General features: G+C 44.5%; 1 protein-coding gene across 2 annotated transcripts in view; it reads right to left on the bottom strand.

Moving 5' to 3' along the window:
- The window catches only part of AKAP12 (A-kinase anchoring protein 12), a 100,278-nt gene that overhangs the window by 13,289 nt on the left and 65,794 nt on the right, over positions 1-21,195 (bottom strand). Inside the window, exon 1 of one of the 2 annotated variants that reach the window (XM_080807097.1) lies at positions 9,764-10,014. The exons of the other annotated variant lie outside the window; for it this stretch is intronic. Within the exon in view, the coding sequence (XP_080663223.1) occupies positions 9,764-9,788 (25 nt within the window). The 5' untranslated portion in view covers positions 9,789-10,014. Of the gene's footprint in view, positions 1-9,763; positions 10,015-21,195 lie in introns of those variants that run through there. 2 annotated transcript variants of the gene reach the window in all.

A 21,195-nucleotide genomic window follows, 5' to 3' on the forward strand; every position in this document is an offset into this window, starting at 1 on the left:
TAGGAGACACTATGCATGGCAGGGTGGCAAGGAGGCATATAGGAACTCTGTACTTTCCAATCGTTTTTGCTATGAACCTAAAACTGCTCTAAAAAATACAGTCTATTTTCTTTAAATGGTCTCATGACTTGGCCAGTGTCATAGTAGGGGTGTGGCATTTCTGGTGGGCCAAAGGCTGGAGGGGGAGCATTAAATATGAACAAAACAAAGTCAGTCTTTTTAAAAGAAACATTCCATACACTTTCGAAGTGCTATGCTTATCTTCCAAAAATTTTAACATTTTATAATTTGTAACTGCCACTTATGACAAGAAAAAGTATTGAGACATGTCTACTCCCATTCTTAGATGGAAAAACTGCTATCACGTCTGCTGTAAACAGCACTTAAAATTCTATTTCAGGGGCACCTGGGTGGCTCAGTGGGTTAAGCCTCTGCCTTTGGCTAAGGTCGCGATCCCAGGGTCCTGGGATCAAGCCCCACGTCAGGCTCTCTGCTCGGTGAGGAGCCTGCTTCCCCCTCTCTCTCTGCCTACTTGTGGTCTCTCTCTCTCTGTGTCAAATAAATAAATGAAATCTCTTTTAAAAATTCTATTTCAGGGGCGCCTGGGTGGCTCAGTGGGTTAAGCCTCTGTCTTCGGCTCAGGTCATGATCCCGGGGTCCTGGGATCGAGCCCCACATCGGGCTCTCTGCTCAGTAGGGAGCCTGTTTCCCCCTCTCTCTGCCTGCCTCTCTGCCTACTTGTGATCTCTCTCTCTGTCAAATAAATAAATAAAATCTTAAAAAAAATTCTATTTCAGTGTAAAAACACTGTTTTTGACGGTTATAGTCATGCCATTAAAAAAAAAGAAAGAACATATATATCCTACCCACCCACACACAGAGAGTCAAAAGATCACTCGATCACCATTTCCAACCATTATGGTAGAAACTGGGTGAGGCTATGATCTATGGGCACTAAGTGGGGGATGGGAGAGAGAGCAGGCAGGATATTTACATGCTCACTAGCTGTAAGGGTGGGGAGACGGGGCAAAAACTTAACACCAACTTCCATTAGGGCCAGATGCACATCACGTGTAAAACCTTCACAAGGGACACAGCAGCATCTGTGGCTAAGAATGCATAACCTAACATGAAAAAGGAAATAAACACAAAGGAATGCAGTGGAAATGGGGAGAGGAGAGCTATATGCTTCCAACATGTCAGTGTCTTAAAAGACAAGAAGTACAGAAATTAAAGAAGCTAATGAATTTAACATGTAATACCCACGGATGGATCTCACAATGCAAGGTAAGAAATGCTAAAATGGACATTTTTAGATTAGTTGACGAAATTCGAACAAGGATGATAGATTCTACATAATGACTGTAATGATGTCAATACAGGACACGGATGTGGAACTACAGTTATAAAAGAGAATTTATCTCTTCTTAGGAAACAGACACTTAATACTTGGGAATAAATGACGTGGATAACTTACCCTCAACAGCTTCAGGCAAATTCCTATCTCCTGCCCATAGAAGGGCTGACAGGAACCTGTATGCTTGTTTTTGGTTTTATTTTGTTTTCCACCACAAAGGAAAAGTAAGTAAGGAAGCGAATGAAATACAATACTAACAATACAGGAATCTGGATAAACGGTATATAGATGTCTCCTGTACTTGTTTTTTATTTTTGCAACTTTCTCTAAGTTCAAAGACACTGTTTTAAAAAAAAAAAAAAGACACTGTTTAAAAAAAAAAAACAAAACACCCAGAGATATGTGAAATAGATAAAAGTGACTAAGAGGTACAAAATTCCAGTTATAAAATAATCATGGAAATTCAAAGTACATCACAGGAAATGTATGGTGATAGACCGGGACGACACCACATGGTAAGCAGTAAGTAACATACCGAGCTGTTAACTCGCTATGTTATACACCTGAAACTAATATGATGTAGTTATACTTCAATTAAGAAACACTCAGCAGAATCAACAGGTGCAGATAACTAATAATACAGAAAAACAACAAAAGGAGAGGGGGTGGTCGTCGTAGAAGACATTGGATCCTAACCTCACACCATAGACCATAATGTTTTATCAAGGTATTAACAGAGAAATTACTCTCTCCCAAATTCAGGGAGGGGGGAAATTAAAAGAGCCAAAGTTCTGGAGACAGATTTGGTTTCAGCTGCACCACATCTAGCACTGGGCCCTTGGGCCAATTTCCTGAAGTTTCTGTTCTTTGCCTAAAACATAGGTCACCTTTGCGAAGGCTTGTTAGGAGTAAGTATCCGTTTATTGTTAAGATAAAACAAAAACTCTAATTTTTTTCTTCATTGTCTTCTTTAGAATAGAACTTTTTCATTTTAATTATTTTTTTTGCCAACTCCAAAATGATCTATATAAACTGCAGGAGATTCTTCAAATTCCAAAAATTGGGAATGACATGCATACAGTGTCCAGAGATGATCACTATTACAAACCGAGAATATTTTCTTCTGGCTAAGTTATTCAATAGTTTTCAAAATTGTGATAATGGCCACAACATTTATTTTTACACCCTCCTATTAAAAAATAATTTATTGGTCCAATTTTTCATCATTATGCTCTACAATGAACATTCACGTGCATAAACCACTGTCCAAACCCCTGAGCAAGTGTTTGAACGGAAGAGGGCAGTATTGAACAGTTTTCAACTCCACCAGGCTGGAAGCTTTGCAAATTTCCTAGATCAGGACCAGAAAACAATTCAAAAACCTACCAATCCATAAAGCTTAGGTGCTTTTTCAAATTCTCTATAGTTGGATGTGTACCTCTTTGACTCTCAACACAGATGCTAAGGAAAAAAACCAGGGCACAGACATCTTGAGTTGGCTCCCTCCCTGTCCTGTTCATTATTCAAACCATGCAAGGATCTAGACCCTTGACCCCATTTTGGACCAACTGAGGGGCGGAACAGTGACGCAGCCCTTCTTTTTGTGTTGAACTCCATCCCCTGCTTTTCCAGGCCCATCCGTACCCAGTACATTTCCCACATGCTGCCAGAAGAGAGAGAGATCTCCAGACAAGACCATACTCACTCCTGTCCCTGTTCTAGTTTGTGGTGAGCAGAAACCTTTTTCCAGGCATTTTTAAAAATTTTTATTAACATATAATGTAATATTAGCCCCAGGGGTACAGGTCTGTGAATCATCAGGCTTACACACTTCACAGCACTCACCATAGCACAAACCCTCCCCAATGTCCACAAGCCAAACACCGCCCCCGACCGGGCAACCCTCAGTTTGTTTTGTGGGATTAAGAGTCTCTTATGGTTTGTCTCCCTCTGGATCCCATCTTGTTTCATTTTTATGTGCTGTCTGCATACTGGTTCTGAATGAGTTAAAGATCATTGCCTGGGGAGCAAATCTGCTGGCCCAGTTTGGCAGGGTCTGGCAGGGTTGCTGCTGGGAGTGAAGGCAGCAGATACGAGAGACCGAAGGCGAGTGATAATAGTATCTTCTAGAAAAGACAGGCCAGTGTTCACCTACCTAGATTCACACAGTGGAATCCATTCACAACCGGACCCAGAAACATTTCATTAGTAAGTTTACCTCCTCTGCTAGAGTTTTCAACACATCAGCTCCCTTTAGTATTATCTGCCTTAGATTTGTCCGACTGGATTGAAAGAGGACAATCAAAAGGCTTGATCATCTAAGCATCACTGATTTCGGGATGCACTTTCTTGGTACCCAAAAAGTCCCTTCCCGGAAACAATCGATTTTATAGCAGGCCTTTCTGACACACAGTTATCACTCATGCGGGACTTAGAGTGATTGAAATTATCCACTTTGAAAAACACTGCTATCAATCCAGCAAGATTCCCAAATGCCCATGAAGTCCAAACATAGTGCTCACTTACCCACTGCTGTAGTGACTGAGCTAGAAAATTCCACATTCTTGCCCAGTATCAAAGGCAGCAAAAAGGCTTGGAAAGGGAGCTGGTCTGCTTATCAACAGGAAAAAAACTCTATCCTAGTAGATAGAGCCGGCAGATACTGGTCCTTTCCACACCCCAAAGCCATTTAAAAGGACTTTGACTACAAAGGAAAAAAGACGACAGTCCTAACCTCAGGCCACACACTCACCAGACCCACGCTTCCCACTATTTGCTTGGGACATGGTCTGTGTGGACATATTTCCCCACATCGCTGTCAGTGGAAAAGCGTCATAGAAGTCCTGCTTCTCAAATAAAATTATTACAGAAACCATGCATTTCTATTCCCTTTTTCTAGGAGAAGACTCTAATCATATGCCTGTGTGAGAGTGTCCATATGTTGAAAACTGTTACTTGGAAACACAAAGGATGATTTTATTTGGGGGGAAGTGTATTTTTTTTAGTCATCTCTACACCCAGTGTGGGACTCAAACTTACGAACCTGAGATCAAGAGTTCTACGCTCCTCTGACATAGCGAGCCAGGCACCCCCAAAAACACTATTTTTAAAATAATGTACAAGGTGCTTTCATGAACTTACATTTTCAGAATATGCCTTCGAAGGAAAATCCTTATGGTGAACCTAAGGTATTGAAGACATAGTACATAACAGGTAGACACAAACGAAGCTACCAGCTTCCTAAAGCTGTCCTACCACCAGAGGCTTTGGGTAAGCTTGTCAGTCTGTCTTATGTTTTTCTAAGACGAATGAAAAAGTATCCCTAAAAAGTGTAGAAAGTAGAAAAGAACAGTGATATCCAGTAGTACAAATTTTCTGGAGTGAACACCTGTAACTATATTTTCGTTTTTAAAAATATAAGCCACTCCCTTCATTAAACTATAGGAAAACTTTTAAGAGCTTTGATACTAATCTATGTATTTTTTTTTTTTTTAAGATTTTATTTGACAGAGAGAGATACAGCTAGAGAGAGAACACAAGCAGGGGGAGTGGGAGAGGGAGAAGCAGGCTTCCCGCTGAGCAGGGAGCCCGATGTGGGGCTTGATCCCAGGACCCTGGGATCATGACCTGAGCAGAAGGCAGTCGCTTAATGGCTGAGCCACCCAGGCACCCCTAATCTACGTTATTTCTTAGTATTATGAACAAATTTGTCATCACAAGCCCTTTCAAGGTCAAAAAACAAGAACAAAACCCCTACAGGCTGTGAAATATTAATGAGTCAAGTTAATGTGAGAATATGGGAAGTATTTTTAATGATGTCTCAAGAGCAAAACTTGAAATCATTTATGGTATAGAAATCCCACTTTGGTAGAGCATATTAAAACTTTTAGGTGTTACTTTCTAGTAAACTCTGCTTAATCTCCAGATAAATGTCCAGTTAGTCAATCCCCATTTATGAAATCAAACCCAAGAGACGTCTGAGATGCACGGCCAAATTTACACTGTCCTTGTGGAACTATCGGAATCCCCCTACTTCCCAAGTTTCAAAAGGCACATGATCCCTCCAAAAGTCCAAGTACTCTCATAGAAGCTGTGCTCCACACAGACACCCCACCTCCAAACTCCACAAATGCAATCAACAGTTGCAAATCAATCAATAGGGGTCCAAAACCTACAGGGTCTGTTCTCCCTCTTCCAAATACTTAAGAGATTAAGACATAAAAAGTATAACTCGGGGGCGCCTGGGTGGCTCAGTGGGTTAAAGCCTCTGTCTTCAGCTCAGGTCATGATCTCAGGGTCCTGGGATCGAGCCCTGCATCGGGCCCTCTGCTCAGCGGGGAGCCTGATTCCTCCTCTCTCTCTCTGCCTGCCTCTCTGCCTCCTTGTAATCTCTCTCTCTCTCTCTGTCAAATAAATAAATAAAATCTTAAAAAAAAAAGTATAACTCGTTTCTTCTATTGTAGATGTTAAAAAGAAGACAAGAAAGAGGTCATATGATATATTGCAAAATTTTAATGCTTTTATCCAAACGTAGCTTTCCAAGTCCCGTGGTACAACGATAGTCATTTTTGTCAGAGGAAAATGTGCAGTACTGCAAAAGCTACAACATTAACTTTTTAAGTTTAGGGTAACCACCACGCTCTCTTCTGGAGCCCCATCAGGCCTACTTGCTGCTGACATCTGGATCTGGTTAACTTTCTCCTACAATCTGCAGCATTGTCCTGGAGGTTTTCCAGAAATTCTCTACATTCTAAATCCATCCCGTATATCCCACACACCCAACGCCCCATGTTGTCATGCTCATTAACCACAAAACCTCGAAGGGAGATGTTTAACTGGGATTAAAACTCAGAGAAGCAAAACCCCATGTAGGAGGGGTTCAGGTGATGGTCCCCGTTTGTCCCGGCCTCAACAGTGACGCTGAATGGTCCTTGTACATTGGGGCAGGCATACAAAAACAGGGGTACCACTAAAGCCATATTAATATCCTTTACAAGGTACACTACCGCTGTGCTTCTTAGTAGCTGTGAAACACCAAGAAAAACTGAGTTATCACCTTTAAAAGGGAGTTAAACACCCATTGTGTGCAGGATTATTGTACAAAATAATGTGAATGGGCCCTCAGTAGGAGGTAGTTATTACTCTAGTAGGTGTGACAGTACTCATTTCAACATCCCACAGGTCTCTAAACAACTAACCTGCCTCCTTGGCAGACAGAAGCAGCCATGTGGATGATTTTTTTAAATCCTGTCCAAAGATCTGCATAGAGAAAGGCAATATAAATCATCTAGAACTTGCATGAATGTTGGAGGACTCTTCCTTCCCCGGTTTCTAGTAGAGACAACGAGTAATGCTGCCCTGAATCCCCATAACACTCCACAGTTATCTCAATAACGTGTTAGAAAAAACAGGATAGATATTTTCAAATTACCTTCCAAAATTCAAAAAGCAGTTTTCTTCTGGCACACCATTAGTAGGCTGGTAGGGGAGATGACACCTCTACCATCCTATGTGATCACTTATTTTCTTGTTTTTTTTTTTTGTTTTTTGTTTTTTGTTTTAAATGTATTTATTTACGTAATCTCCACACCCAGCCTGGGGCTCGAACTCAAGACCTGGAGAGCAACAGTCACACCCTATTCTGACTGAGCCAGCCGGTCCTCACGTTGTTTTTTTGTTTTGTTTTGTTTTGAGAGAGAGCGAGCAAGCATAGCAGGGCATGCAGCAGAGGGAGAGGGAGAAGCAGGCTCCCTGCCCACCAGGGAGCCCAACACGAGGCTCAAACCCAGGACCCTGATGAGATCAGGACCTAAGCCAAAGGCAGACACTCAATCAACTGAGTCACCCGGATGCCTCCTACTGTCCAGTTTGTAAGCTAAGTATTGCTCCTGTGACGTGAGGTTAAGATGTCAAGGAAGACCCAGTGTGTATGAGAATATACCATCATTTCACAGTAAGTTTTGCTGCCCTCATTTCACTGGTCGGGGTTGGGGGGCTGGGGGAGTTGTGCGGGAGGGAGGAGTAATAGTCCTGTAAGTGACAGCATTTCCTTACTTTTAGAAAAGGAAACTCGCTCCTAAGTACAAAAATATTATCAGTCTGATCACTTCCTGTTCACTGTGAAATTTAAATGCTCACGTATAACGTTAACACTGAAGAGGACTAGAATACTATATTTCACATTATTCAGATGAGTAATCTGCTATTTAATTAATAATTAATGCTATTTTAATTTTTTAAAAGTTTTTAAAAAGATTTTATTTGTTTGACAGACAGAGATCACAAGTAGGCAGAGAGCCAGGCGGGGGCGGGAAGCAGGCTCCCTGCTGAGTAGAGAGCCCGATGTGGGGTTCCATCCAGGACCCTGAGATCATGACCTGAGCTGAAGGCAGAGGCTTAACCCACTGACCCAGCCAGGCACCCCTACTTAATGCCATTTTTAAAAGCTTTTGTTGCTTTTCAAGATTCTGACCAACTAAAGACTAGTCACTGTAAATCTTCCTTATCAGGATAACTTACAGAGGGGGGAAAAGATGACAGTTCAAACTCCCTTGGTCCACAACAAAATGGTTATTTGCTGTTACAGTTTTGGAGGTAGACATTTATGTGCACTTTCTTATTACTAGGGAAAAGTACCAAATTTTGTCCATCCTCCATACCAGCACTGTAACAGGAACTCAGAAAGCAACAGATCTACTTAACTTGAAGTTGCCTTAAAAAGGACACCATCCAGGGGCGCCTGGGTGGCTCAGCGGGTTAAGCCTCTGCCTTTGGCTCAGGTCATGATTTCAGGGTCCTGAGATCGAGCCCCGCATCGGGGGGGGTCTCTGCTCAGCAGGGAGCCTGCTTCCCTCTCTCTCTCTGCCTGCCTGTGATCTCTGTCAAAAAAATATATATAATTAAAAAAAAAAATGACACCATCCTTCCAACCATTTCCATTCATCCATTGGGATGATCTGAATCAATTTTTCAAAGCCCTCCAAATACCCCAAGTTTAGTACCTCTTTAACTACTTTGGAAAAGAAACACCTTCCTATCTCGTAAGAAACTCAACACCTGATAAATCTATCAGGCAGTGAATATAATAAAGGTCATGCTATACACAAAAAGCACCCAGAAGAAAGTTATAATCACAGAAGGCCCACCCCTAGCTGTGGCACCCCCCACAAACCACACTATCAGGCAGCCTCTCTCAAGGTTTGGCATGGCTGTTTCATTCAGAGAAAAAGAAATGATCTGGAAAAAATGAAACATTTTGGTTTTAATCTATTTTATTCTGTACAGTCTATTAAATAATAGATTCTAGGTGTCTCGTAAACATTGTTGCTATACAAATGGTATGTGGCTTATGGCATTAACTTGAGAAAGGAATTCTAAGGAAATCTCAAAGTAAACAAGCTAATCTATAGGAAGTGGGGGATATTTTTAGTTTTGCTAAACTTTCACATTCATTTAAAATTCCACAGAAGAACCAGGCTTCACAGAAGCCATTATATTGAGAAAAATGTGGAGTCTAGAAATCCTACACAGCATTTTTAAGAAAAGGTGTAGATTTGATGAGCAGTGATCTCAAACAATTAGAAAAGAGCAGGTCTTAGAAATCTAAATTAGCCAATGGGCGTTTGTGCTGGAGTGGTGAAAAGGAGAGAGGAGCAAACAGGCAAGTTCCTAAGGAGTCAGGCTACACACAGCACACATGCATCAACGATCAAATATCAAGTTAGAAGAGCTGTGAGGGCTTTCAACAAATCTGATATATGTAACTCATTTGCTAGACATATGAATTAAATATTACAATTCATACTTACAGCCAGATTTCTAGAAAGCATGTTTTAAAAACATACATTTTTACTATTAGTGCCTCAATCCTGTTAGCAGCTAGCCATCAACTTTACACTATGTATTTGCTAAAACCACCATTTAAACCAGAGCTAACATTTCAGGCCCCTAAATCGCCAAGTGCACCTTCACTGAAAGTTTCCTATTAATAAACAGGCCCAAATGCCAAATATCCTAATTTCGCAAAGACAGGAATTTACTTCTTTAGGACTACAACCAGGGATTAGACTTTCACCCCAATCTAACAACTATCTCTTCAGTTGGCTGTTCTTCTGCCCTCCCTCCCCCTCCCCAAGCGCCCCCAATACATTCAGGGTCTCCCCTAAGTACAGTCGGGAAGATTCCTGCGTAGGCAAGAAGAAAACGCTGGGCGTGTTGAGTTCTCACGGAGCCAGAGAAGGAATGCTCTTCTGGCTGGAAAGTCAGCAAACACAGGAATGAACGCCCATCAGGGTGTCCCCGCCAAGGACCTCGAAGGTCTCTGCCCCCCAGTGCCGGGTGGAGGGAAGGAAGCATTTACTCCACCTGCCACGGAGGCGGAACGCAACCAGCCGGCTGCCGCCTTACCTGTGATGGTGACGATGCCCAGCATATCTAACCGCACACCTGCAGACCGCAAGAACAGCCGGTGCTCGCCCTCCTGCGGGCGGAGGGCTGAAGCAGCCCCGGGTCTCGCCAACCCCGTGCAGGCGGGCTGAGATCAGAGGGAAGTGCGCGCCGAGCCACCCTCGGAGGATGAGGGAGAATTTAAAGGGACTTCGGAGCCGCGGCAAAAAGGCACGGAGGATGCATTTCCCCGGCTAATTGTAGGAGGGCCCGCCCCCGCCTCGGAGCCCCGCCCCCGCGCGCCGGGACTTGGCACCGCGCCCCGGTCATGTGTTTCATTTTAAAGGAGAGGAGCCCTCCCCGGAGCTGGTCTCCGTTAATGGTCAGTGGGGCTCTGCAGGGTCCCAGGGAGGGTTTCAGCGTTGCTGGGGTGAAGAACCCGAGTCAGCAACATTTTATCTGAGCCGTTACTTCATTCCTGGCGCCGACTTACTCCTGCGTCCTCACCCTTTAGCATGACTTGAAGCAAATAACGGCACAGATATTACAGTCTACGACTTTTTTTTTTTTTTTTAAACCGCGCGTTCTGCAGCCTTGTTTGTGTAAAGGCTGATGAGGTGCAAAATACGGTTCGCATTTTAGCAGCGACCGCATTTTACATTTTCACCGCCCGTCGGACACACGGGCCCTGAGCTGAGGGATGGCAACTGGTCTCCTCCGTTGTCCCTTGAGAAGAAGCGTGTTCCAAGGCCAACGTTGTGTCTCCCACGCCCAATCAAGGCAACTTGTAAAAAGCCCAAAGCCTGGGGCAGCAGGTTGGTTTGTTGTCGCCTTTACGGTACACGTTAACTAAATGTTTAGATCAAACTAGGCCATATTCCGAAATACAGACACTGCCATACTCAAACACACAGCATGGAGGTCAGAACCCACATCAAGCACTGATAACATCTCAGGCTGCCTCGAATCTCAAATGCTTTCTCCCCGAGACCTTAGAATGTTCCGTATGAAGACACAGAGGAAGTGATACACAGGGCTTGTACTTCTGACATGCTTGTGTATGTCATTGTTCTGCAAGGGAAAGTCCACCGCGGCCCCCCCGGCTTCGCTTCCTTTTCATCCTCGTCCTATTTATCACTTCATGCCTTGCCTGCCTCACCCCCTTTCCACGGCCTCTTCCCCTAAGCAAACAAAAGAAAGGCTTTACGGCTGTTCTTGAAGCTCAGATCTTACTCATGACTGTTTAGGGGGGCAGAGAGCCCTGGGCTGGACTTTATTTATTTGACAGACAGAGATCACAAGTAGGCAGAGAGGCAGGCAGAGAGAGAGGGAGGAGGAAGCAGGCTCCCTGCTGAGCAGAGATCCCGATGTGGGGCTCGATCCCAGGACCCTGGGATCATGACCTGAGCCAAAGGCAGAGGCTTTAACCCACTGAGCCACCCAGGCGCTCCCAGAGTGGGCGCAGTAAAGAGAAGGGTGGGGCAGAAGCATCAAGAAAAAGCTAGCACGGGGATGCCGGCGGACACCTAGTTGCCTCTTCTGGCCACCAGGAGGCGCAACGCACCAGGGTTGGGCCCAAACCGGGCGAAGTTAAGAAAGCACTGTTCTATTCTAGTAATCAGACTGCGTTACAAAAATCCGCCTCAGTCTCTTTGTGGACCGGCTTCCTTCTTTTATTCCAGAGGACACCCAGCCAGGCCGTCAGTGTCCCCAGGGAACGGAATGATGAGCTCCCTGTCCTGCCGCCTGTGATATGATATCCAGAGCAAGCCGCATCCTAACCTTTCATCTTCCCTAGAGGGCCCTTAATTGGGGTTCACAAATTGCCTCAATTATAGAGTCTGGTGTGTGTGAAATACTGCTGGTGGAATGGTCCCCCTCTGTAGTCCACGCACGCACACTAAGGGGTCCAGACGGCTCTGCAGTTCTCCCCTCGCCCAACATAAGCACCCAGCCCCGGGACTGGGGAGTCCTGGCTGAACAGATCCTGGATGAACGAGCCTCTGGAGGCTGCACAGGTGGTCCACATTAAATGACTGGTCTATAGCCTTCCCAAGCAACAGCCCCAACAGTGTGTCCCCAGATACAGCCCACACCCCTCCCTGGAACTGTCCCAGGAACCCCCCCCCCCCCCCAGGGATCTGGGCTCTCAGTTTCACTTCATTTCTCGGCACCAGCTGTTGGGGACAGCACATGGCCATCATCTGGTGTGCCCCCTGAAACACACCTGTTCCACTTACAGGCACATCTGTCGATTCTGACTTAACGGTGCCTACCTGGTCCTTTCCTTTCCCATAAGCCCAAGATCTAACAAACCACAGGCAACAGCTACTCCACTGGGCTGGACTGGAAGTTACCACTTTAAGGCCCCAAATAAACATCCACAAAGATAAAGGTATTGCTGTGTGATTCTGTTACACCTTTTCTTTTTAGACCCTGGTAACGACACTGACACATTTCATCTGGGATTCCTAAAGTGGTTAAAACCGCAAGGCAGAGCAAGAGAGCATCTGGTGGCAAGTTGCTGACTCTCTCAGCAGACTGAAGAGGAAGCAAGGACAGGGCGTGACACGGCGGCGGCCCCTGTGGGTCTTCATTTACAAAACAAAGTCACTCAACCGTGTGAAAGCAGTGTTGGCGCTCAGACCTAAGGGCCAATATACAATGCAGGAAACTTTCTTTTGTCATTATGTTCTGATTACATCGACACTGTAGAGAAAGAAATCATCACCCAAAGCAAAAATCATGGGACAATATTTACCATATCCCAAATAGGTAGAGGACAGCAAAGGTGTTTTTCCTGAATCTTCATGGTTCATTGAACAGATATTTGCCACGTTCTTGCTCTGTGTTAATTACACTGTACATCCGGGGATACACTCGGGTATTATCCTTTGGCCTTGGGGAGCTCATCCAGCGGTAGACACATCTGGAGGCCAACACGGGCACACTCCAGTGTAGCTCAGTGCACATACCATGTGAGCTGGCTGCAGAAAGGGTGGGATGCGTGAAGGGGACTGCAGAAGGCAGTCCGAGCAGGAGCAGCACGGGCAAAGAAGAAGAACACGACATTTAGCGAATTATGAGTGAGTTCTGTCTAGCTACGAGCTCTGAGTACCTGGCGAGAGAGCAGGGTAAGGGAAGGGAAGGACAGAGATGATAACTGAAATGAGAACGAGAAATACTGCATTTGAGGCTTATGAATTTGAATGACAGCTTAATGACTTTGTAACACATATAACCCCATTAAAAAGCGGGAAAGAATCTAAGTAGACATTTCTCTAAAGTACATACACAAATGGCCAATGAGCACATGAAAAGATACTCCACATCATTCGCCATTAGGAAAATGCCTCTCCAAACCAATTCACGCCCACTAGGACCGCTACCATCAAAAAGATGCACAGTAACAGGACTGGAGAAATGAGAAGCTTCATCCATGGTTAGCGGAGATGTAAAATGGTGCAGCTGCTTTGGAAAACAGTCTGGCAATTCCTCAAAATGTTAAACACAGGGTTACTGTATGACCCAGCAGTTCTACCCCTAGATATATAACCAGGAGGAATGAAAACCTGCATCCATGCAAAAATTTGTACAGGAATGCTGATAACAGTATTCATTAATCATGATAGCCCAAAACTAGAAGCAACCCTGATATCCAGCAACTGATGCACAGAAAACAAAACGAGGGATACCTGCAAAGGAGAAGGCTATTCAGTAATAAAAAGGAATTAAATATGCATTTTTTAAAAAAGATTTTATTTATTTATTTGACAGACAGAGATCACAAGTAGGCAGAGAGGCAGGCAGAGGTGGGGGGGTGGGGCAGACTCGCCGCTGAGCAGAGAGCCCGAGGCGGGGCTCTATTCCAGGACCCTGGGATCATGACCCAAGCCAAAGGCAGAGGCTTAAACCCCCTGAGCCACCCAGGCGCCCCTAAATATGCATGTTCTAACATGGATGAACAATGAAAACATTGCTAAGCGAAAGAAACTCGTCACCCAAGAGCACATACTGAAATATGTTTTTGTTTTTAGTTTTTAATTTTTTTAATAATTTTTTATTTTTTTATAAACATATAATGAATTATTAGCCCCAGGGGTACAGGTCTGTGAGTCGCCAGGTTTACACATTTCACAGCACTCACCACAGCATATACCCTCCCCAGTGTCCATAACCCCACCACCCTCTCCCTACGGCCCCCCGCACCCCTCAGTTTGTTTTGTGAGATTAAGAGTCTCTTATGGGGGGGACAAAAGAGTCTCTTATGGTTTGTCTCCCTCCCGATCCCATCTTGTGAAATGTGTTTTTTTAAGAATTTTTATTTTGAGAGAGAGAGAGGAGTGGGAAGGGCAGGGAAAGAGAGAATCTCAAGCACACTCGGGGCTCGATCTCACGACCCTGAGATCTCGACTTGAGCTGAGACACGCTTAACTGACTGCACCACCCAGGCACCCCTTGAAATATTTAATTCCATTTAAATGAAATGTCCACAAACAGCGATTGCCTAGAACCAGAGAGGTGGGGAGAGCGGGACTGACCGCTAACAGGTCTCGGGGTTCTTTAGGAGAGGATCAAAATGTCCCTAACTGCCTGCCTCCATGTGGGATTGAGCACTAAAGCCACATGTGAGAACCGGGGCAATGCGGAGACGGACACCAAACCCAGGCCTCCGCACCCCACGTCACTGCCTTTCCAAAGCGGCATTCCCTTGCAGGAAAAGCAACCCAAAACCCACAAGGTCTCTTCCTCTGGCAGGAAGAGGGCCGGTGAAAGCTAAGGGAGCGTCTGCACCACCGTGACTCCTTTACAAGGCTTCAGGGGACGCCTCGGCGGCTCAGTGGGTGATTGTCTGTCTGCCTTCGGCTCAAGACATGATCTCAGGGTCCTGGGATCGAGTCCTGGAGCCCCACACTGGGCTCCCTGCTCAGCAGGGAGTCTGCTTCTTCCTCTCTCTCTGCCCTGCTCGTGCACACTTTCTCTCTCTCAAATCAAATCTTTAAAAATATATATATTTAAAAAAAAAAAAGCTTCAAGATAAACTCAGGGTGAGCTCAAAGCTGCCGGAAGAGATGACAGAGACACGGTCTCGATGACGCAAGCGCCATGTGCAGGATGGGTGTTCTCCCGGGCTCTGCCCCCACGCCGCAAACCCTGGCGAATACCAGCTAATCGAATTTTACGGTCCCGTTGAACTGGACATGTTTATACAGACACGGCTACTCTGACTCAAAGTCCTCAAGACAAATAATGTGAGTGGTTCCTCAAAGGGACTGTGGTGATACCACAGAGAAGCTAGAAGGGGATTTAAAAATGACTTCACAGGGGCTCCTGGGTGGCAAGGTGGGTTAAGCCTCTGCCTTTGGCTCAGGTCATGGTCCCAGCATCCTGGGATCGAGCCCCACATCGGCTCTCTGCTCAGCGGGGAACCTGCTTCCTCCTCTCTCTCTGCCTGCCTCTCTGCCTACTTGTGATCTCTGTCTGTGAAATAAATAAATAAAATCTTAAAAAAAAATGACTTCACAATACAGTTTAAAACAAAGCAAGGGAAATACTTAAAAACTCAATACAAATGATAAAAGTGATGTAATTTAAGTATTATTTTGCCCCTCACTGAGTCCATATTAGAACATTCTTTGATTTGGCAATTCTGTTTCTGCGAAATACACCCAACGAGAGGTAGAGATTTACGTGTGAGAACATTTACTGCTTGGGGTGTACCATGTCAGAAGAGCCTAATAAGTGTTCCACTAGTAGGAAGGGGGGATATTTGGCAAAAACATCATCTTTGAAGCAGTTAATGACAAGGAAAATGGCTACACTGATACAGAAGTCCACACCTTTGCTCAGGGTAAAAAGCACGATATAAACTATATACTGAATCTAATCCCAATTCTGCTTTTTAAAAATGCGTGTATGGTATGTTAGGCTGAGGAAGAAGGCCCAGAAAGAAAAATAACAGAAGCCAAACACAGTGGAATTACAGACAATCTCAGAATCTTCCCGTCCTTTTTCTTAAAGTAGGCACCACACAGGACTTGACCTCCCAACCCTGAGGTCAAGACGAGCTGAGATCAAGAGTTAGAAGCTTTACCAACTGAGCCACCCAGGAGCCCCAATATTCTCCTACATTTTACGAATCTTCCAAAGCATTGGTACTTCTATGGTCAGAACGCAAGCACATCTGGCAGTGGCTTTGGGGTGGACGGGATGGCGTCCAGCACTACCAGACCTTGAACCCCAGAGCAATGCCTCTGATGTTCTATATAACTGCACAGTGGTTCAAAATATCATGATCCTCAGCTCTCCAATCACTGGAACACAGAAATTAGCAAATTGAAAGGAGATTGAAGTTTAAATGTACTCTTTTAAAAATTAGGAAATATGAAAAACTTGCAAATCTGGTGAGGTACATGAATAAAAAGAGGAATCAATTCTTTCCTGAATGCCTTGTATTCAAATCCTCTACTCATTTTAGGTCTGAACACTCCTGTCTTTGATGTTGTCCAAAGGATTCCAGGGTTGCCTGTGCGGCTCAGGGGGTTAAAGCCTCTGCCTTCAGCTCAGGTCACGATTCCAGGGTCCTGAGATTGAGCCCCGCATCAGGCTCTTTGTTCAGCGGGGAGCCGGCTTCTCCCCCCCTCTCTCTCTGCCTGCCTCTCTGCATACTTGTGATCTGTCAAATAAATGAAAAAAAAAAAGGATTCTGAAGTCTGAAAAGCTAGCTTCTGGTCCTGACTCTGTTGGCATATGGCACACGGCAAAATATTAGAATTCTGTCTCTGTACTTCAACTAATGGAGAATAAATATATGACCCACAGCAATGTTATTCTGAGGTGCAAACGGAGGTTAACACTAGCACTACTGAGTATATTCTAGAAGGAGAGTAAATGTTAGCTATTAGCTCGCTTAAAACCATGCCCTTTTCTTTTCTTTTTAAGATTTTATTTATTTATTTGACAGACAGAGATCACAAGCAGGCAGAGAGGCAGGCAGAGGGAGGGGGAAGCAGGCTCCCTGCCGAGCAGAGAGCCTGATGCGGGGCTCAATTGCAGGACCCCGAGATCATGACCTGAGCTGAAGGCAGAGGCTTTAACCCACTGAGCCACCCAGGCACACCCCTTTCAACTGGGGTGATACTGTTCCCAATGGGAGGAAAGCTGGTTTCATGATGTCAAGGCTATGTGTGTATGACGCAGATAGACAGAAGATATACAATACATACACCGATAGATACAGTACATCTGTGCTATCTGAATATTACGGGGGGAGACGCTATGAAAATATCTAAAAAGATTCCTTCCTGGAGCGTTAACCAAAAAAAGGTCGAGAAATGCAGCTTGCAGTATCGATAAGTCTCATTTTGAAGAATCCTCTGGAAACTATTTCTGGGAAGACAAAAATGCCCCTTTATTATTAAAAATGCCTCTTTTCCTCTCACTTTGCCAGAAAAGAGAGGATCTTACTTTGCCTGAATTCTTAACAAAAAGGAGCCGGGGGGTGGGGTGGGATGGGGGAAGAAGCTGACGGTTGAGTCAAACAATGGCAGCGACCGGCCCAGCACCCACTGGCATTCCACCTGTCCTCCCGATTCATGGTGTGACCCCCACACAAGCCACATACACAACTTCTGATGTTAGAGCAGCCACACCAAAATGAGTTAAAAAAAAATTGAGGTCAATTTTATTACGCTTTATTTAACCCAATATTAACATAATGTTATGACAATGTGTACTCAGTATAAAAAATGATTAATGAAAACATTTTACAATCTTTCTGTTGCATTAAGTCTTTGAAACCCAAGATGTACTTTGTTCACAAAGCATATCTCAAGTAGGATTAGAAGAATTTCAAGGGCTAAACAGCGACCTGCAGCCAGAGAACAGCTCTGAAACCTCAGACCTAACTGAATGTTTCCGCTATTTCTTTTCTTTTTCTTTTTTAAAGTAGGCTCCATGCCCAACATGGGGTTTGAACCCATGACCCTGAGATCATGACTCACAAGCTCTACCTCTGAGCCAGCCAGGCACCTGGAACGTTCCCCTCTTTCTGCCATTTTGTCAGCAACAATCCTATCCCTGTTTTAATTTCCTAGCCTTCTAGATTAAATTACCAAGATACCCAGTTCACAGATTCGCCCTCCCTACCTCAGCGCCCAGTTTAGAGCTGGTCCTTCCACTCACCTAGAATTCTCCAGCGTAAGCCCAACTCCTCCAGTGAGGCCATTCCACCTCCCCATTACTGTTCTCCCACACAGGAATTCTCTCTTGGCTTAGCACTTAAATAAACCAAACTTGGTTGGACGAACCGATGAGTTCCTTGGTGGCCTCTCCATGGCAAGGAATAAAATTCCCACTGATAGATTTAATTGGTACACTTGTCTTTTCCACTGTCTCTTAATTTGTTAATATATTTAATATGTTTAAATCTATTATTTTTCCACCAACTTTTACGGTAACCACATACAATAATAAAGTGCTTTAAATGATTTTTTACTTAAAAGGTCATCCTATGGGTATATTTAGATCAGCTTAAAAAATAATTATAAAGCAGAAGTTGACACTTGCAGAAGAAATATATTTAAGCGACAGTCACAAGAATTCCTATTTACTTGCAAAGATGACTTTTGTTTTTTACAAATCTAGAGTGTCATAGTTAAAAGCATATAATTTTTTTTAAAAGATTTTATTTATTTATTTGACAGGCAGAGATCACAAGTAGGCAGAGAGGCGGGCAGAGAGAGAGAGGAAGGGAAGCAGGCTCCCTGCTGAGCAGAGAGCCCGATGCGGGGCTCGATCCCAGGACCTTGAGATCCTGACCTGAGCCTAAGGCAGAGGCTCTAACCCACTGAGCCACCCAGGTGCCCCAAAAGCATATAATTTTTTTAAGATCAGTATAAAATTTACTGTCTAGATAGAGAGTAAATTCTGGATGACAGAGTATTTTATCTTCTACTCTCTCCAGAAAACATACTCATGGATCATCGAGATGAAATGCATAAACTCCAAGGTCAGAGAAAAACAGAAAAAGGTTAAGAAATTCGCAGTGGCAACCAGTTTGAGCACCTCAATACACTGGCATCCTAGACTAGCAGTAGAAAATGTAATTAACTCCACTTATGCTACAGAAATCTCCAAAAGCCTTGCTGAACCTAACGCAAATAGATTCAGGTGCAAAGACCCAAGACACAGATGAGTGGATGAACCGAATGTGATATATACAAACAATGGATTGTCACCCAGCCTTAAAATGGACAGAAATCCTGTCCCATTATTACAGCTCAGCCAAACCCTCAATATGTGATGCGAACAGTGAGGCAGGCCATTCACACAAGGGCAGGTCCTATGTGAGGTACCACAATTTTTAAAATTTTATTAAAAAAGAAAAAAAGGCCCCAGGTTCCCCCCTTCCTACAGTCTGTATAGCCAGACCCTCTTCACTCACTGGTCCCAGAGGCGACAGGAGTGAAACTCAGTCTCCAGGCCAGGAGTGGGAGGTGGGGGAAGCAGAGACTCGAAGGCACACCACAGCACCCCATCATGAAAGACAAGAGGTGTTCAGTCACCCCACTCCCACACTCCCTCCCTTACTAGGCTCCAGAAAGGAGCCTGTACCCTTGGGGGAATGTGACCAGCCCAAGAAAAGACATGTGAAGATCAACGAGATCACCCTCCAGGGATGGCCACGTTGCCCCAGTAACACAATCCCAACCAACTCTTATTTTTTAATTATTATTAATTTACCTTTAGAGAGTAGGAAAGGAGACAGAGCACACACGAGCAGGGGCGTGGAGCAGAGGGAGAGGGAAACAGACTTAAAAAAAAAAAAAAAAAGATCTTACTGGGGCGCCTGGGTGGCTCAGTGGGTTAAGCCTCTGCCTTAGGCTCAGGTCATGATCTCAGGGTCCTAGGATCGAGCCCCGCGCATCAGGCTCTCTGCTCAGCCGGAAGCCTGCTTCCCCCCTCTCTCCGCCTGCCTCTCTGCCTACTTGTGATCTCTGTCTGTCAAATAAATAAATAAAATCTTTTTTAAAAAAAATTTTATTTATTTATTTGAGAGAGAGAGAGCACGAGAGTGGGGAGGGTCAGAGGGAGAAGCAGACTCCTCGCTGAGCAGGGAGCCCGATGCAGACACCATCCCGGGCCTCCAGGATCATGACCTGAGCTGAAGGCAGTCACCCAACCAACTGAGCCACCCAGGCACCCGGAAACAGAGACCCTTAAGTTGCCTCTATGCCCGGCATGGAATCTGATGTGGGGCCTGATCTCATGACCCTGAGATCATGACCTGAGCCAAAATCCAGAGTCAGACAGTGAACTGACTGAACCATCTAGGCATGCCCCCCACCCACCGGTTTTTAAATACCACAAACCAGCCCCCAAATCAAGTATGTAACGAAAACACCTATTATGAAAGACAAAAAAGCAATCTGGAAGAGACAGAGGCAATGCAGAGAAATCAACCTTCAAAGCAATCCAAAGAAAGATAATGCAGCCAGGAAAAAAAACCAGTATACTTCAAAAATGAATTTTAGGAAAAAAAAAAACACAGTTCTTAGAAATAAAATAACAGGGGTACCTGCGTGGCTCAGTGGGTTAAAGCCTCTGCCTTCCCCTCAGGTCATGATCCCAGGGTCCTAGGATCGAGCCCCACATCGGGGGGGGGGTGGGGGGGTATCTGCTCAGCAGGGAGCCTGCTTCCTCCTCTCTCTCTGCCTGCCTCTCTACCTACTTGTGATATCTGTCAGATAAATAAACAAAATGTTAAAAAAAATTTAAAAAAAAAGAAATAAAACAACAAAATGAAAACTAGTCTTTAGGATATTTTCCCAGAAAATAGAGCTAAATACAAAGAGACAGAGATAAAAGAAGGGGGGAAAAAAAGATTTAATGAGGGCCATTCTAGAAGGTCTTAAATCTGAGGAATAGTAATTCCAAAAAGAGAACAAAGAAAAAGATGGGAATGGATGAAATAATTTCCCTGGCGTGTGATAAATGGATTCACAAGGAGATCCATCACTGTAAGATTTTCAGAAGACTTTTAGGACAGGAAGGACACTATAGCCACCCGAGGGATTAAGAAGCAGGTCAGCATCAGACTCCGACAGTGATACACGCGTGGAGACAACACGGAGAATCCTAACGCGCTTGAGGAATGAATGGAAAAATTAACCCAACTGGTGGTGCTGAAGGCCAAAATCTGACACACAGGAGGAAAATGTTGCTCTTTTGTAAAAAGTTCATTCAAGGAGCTTAGACAACGAGGCCACGGAGCCCTCAGCTCGGCAGGAAGCTACTAATGTGGAAACCAAAGCAGTCTCCATTTATTTGGGACAAGCAATGATTTGCAAAGTGGAGATTATCTCGCTCTGATCTTTAGCTCCTGGATCCTACCGTGCAGGCTGCGTGCAGAGGATCCCGATGAGTGAACCCCAAGAGAGCGACTGTAATTC

Source organism: Martes martes (assembly GCF_963455335.1).
Source record: "Martes martes genome assembly, chromosome: 6".
In the NCBI taxonomy this organism is placed as follows: domain Eukaryota; kingdom Metazoa; phylum Chordata; class Mammalia; order Carnivora; family Mustelidae; genus Martes; species Martes martes.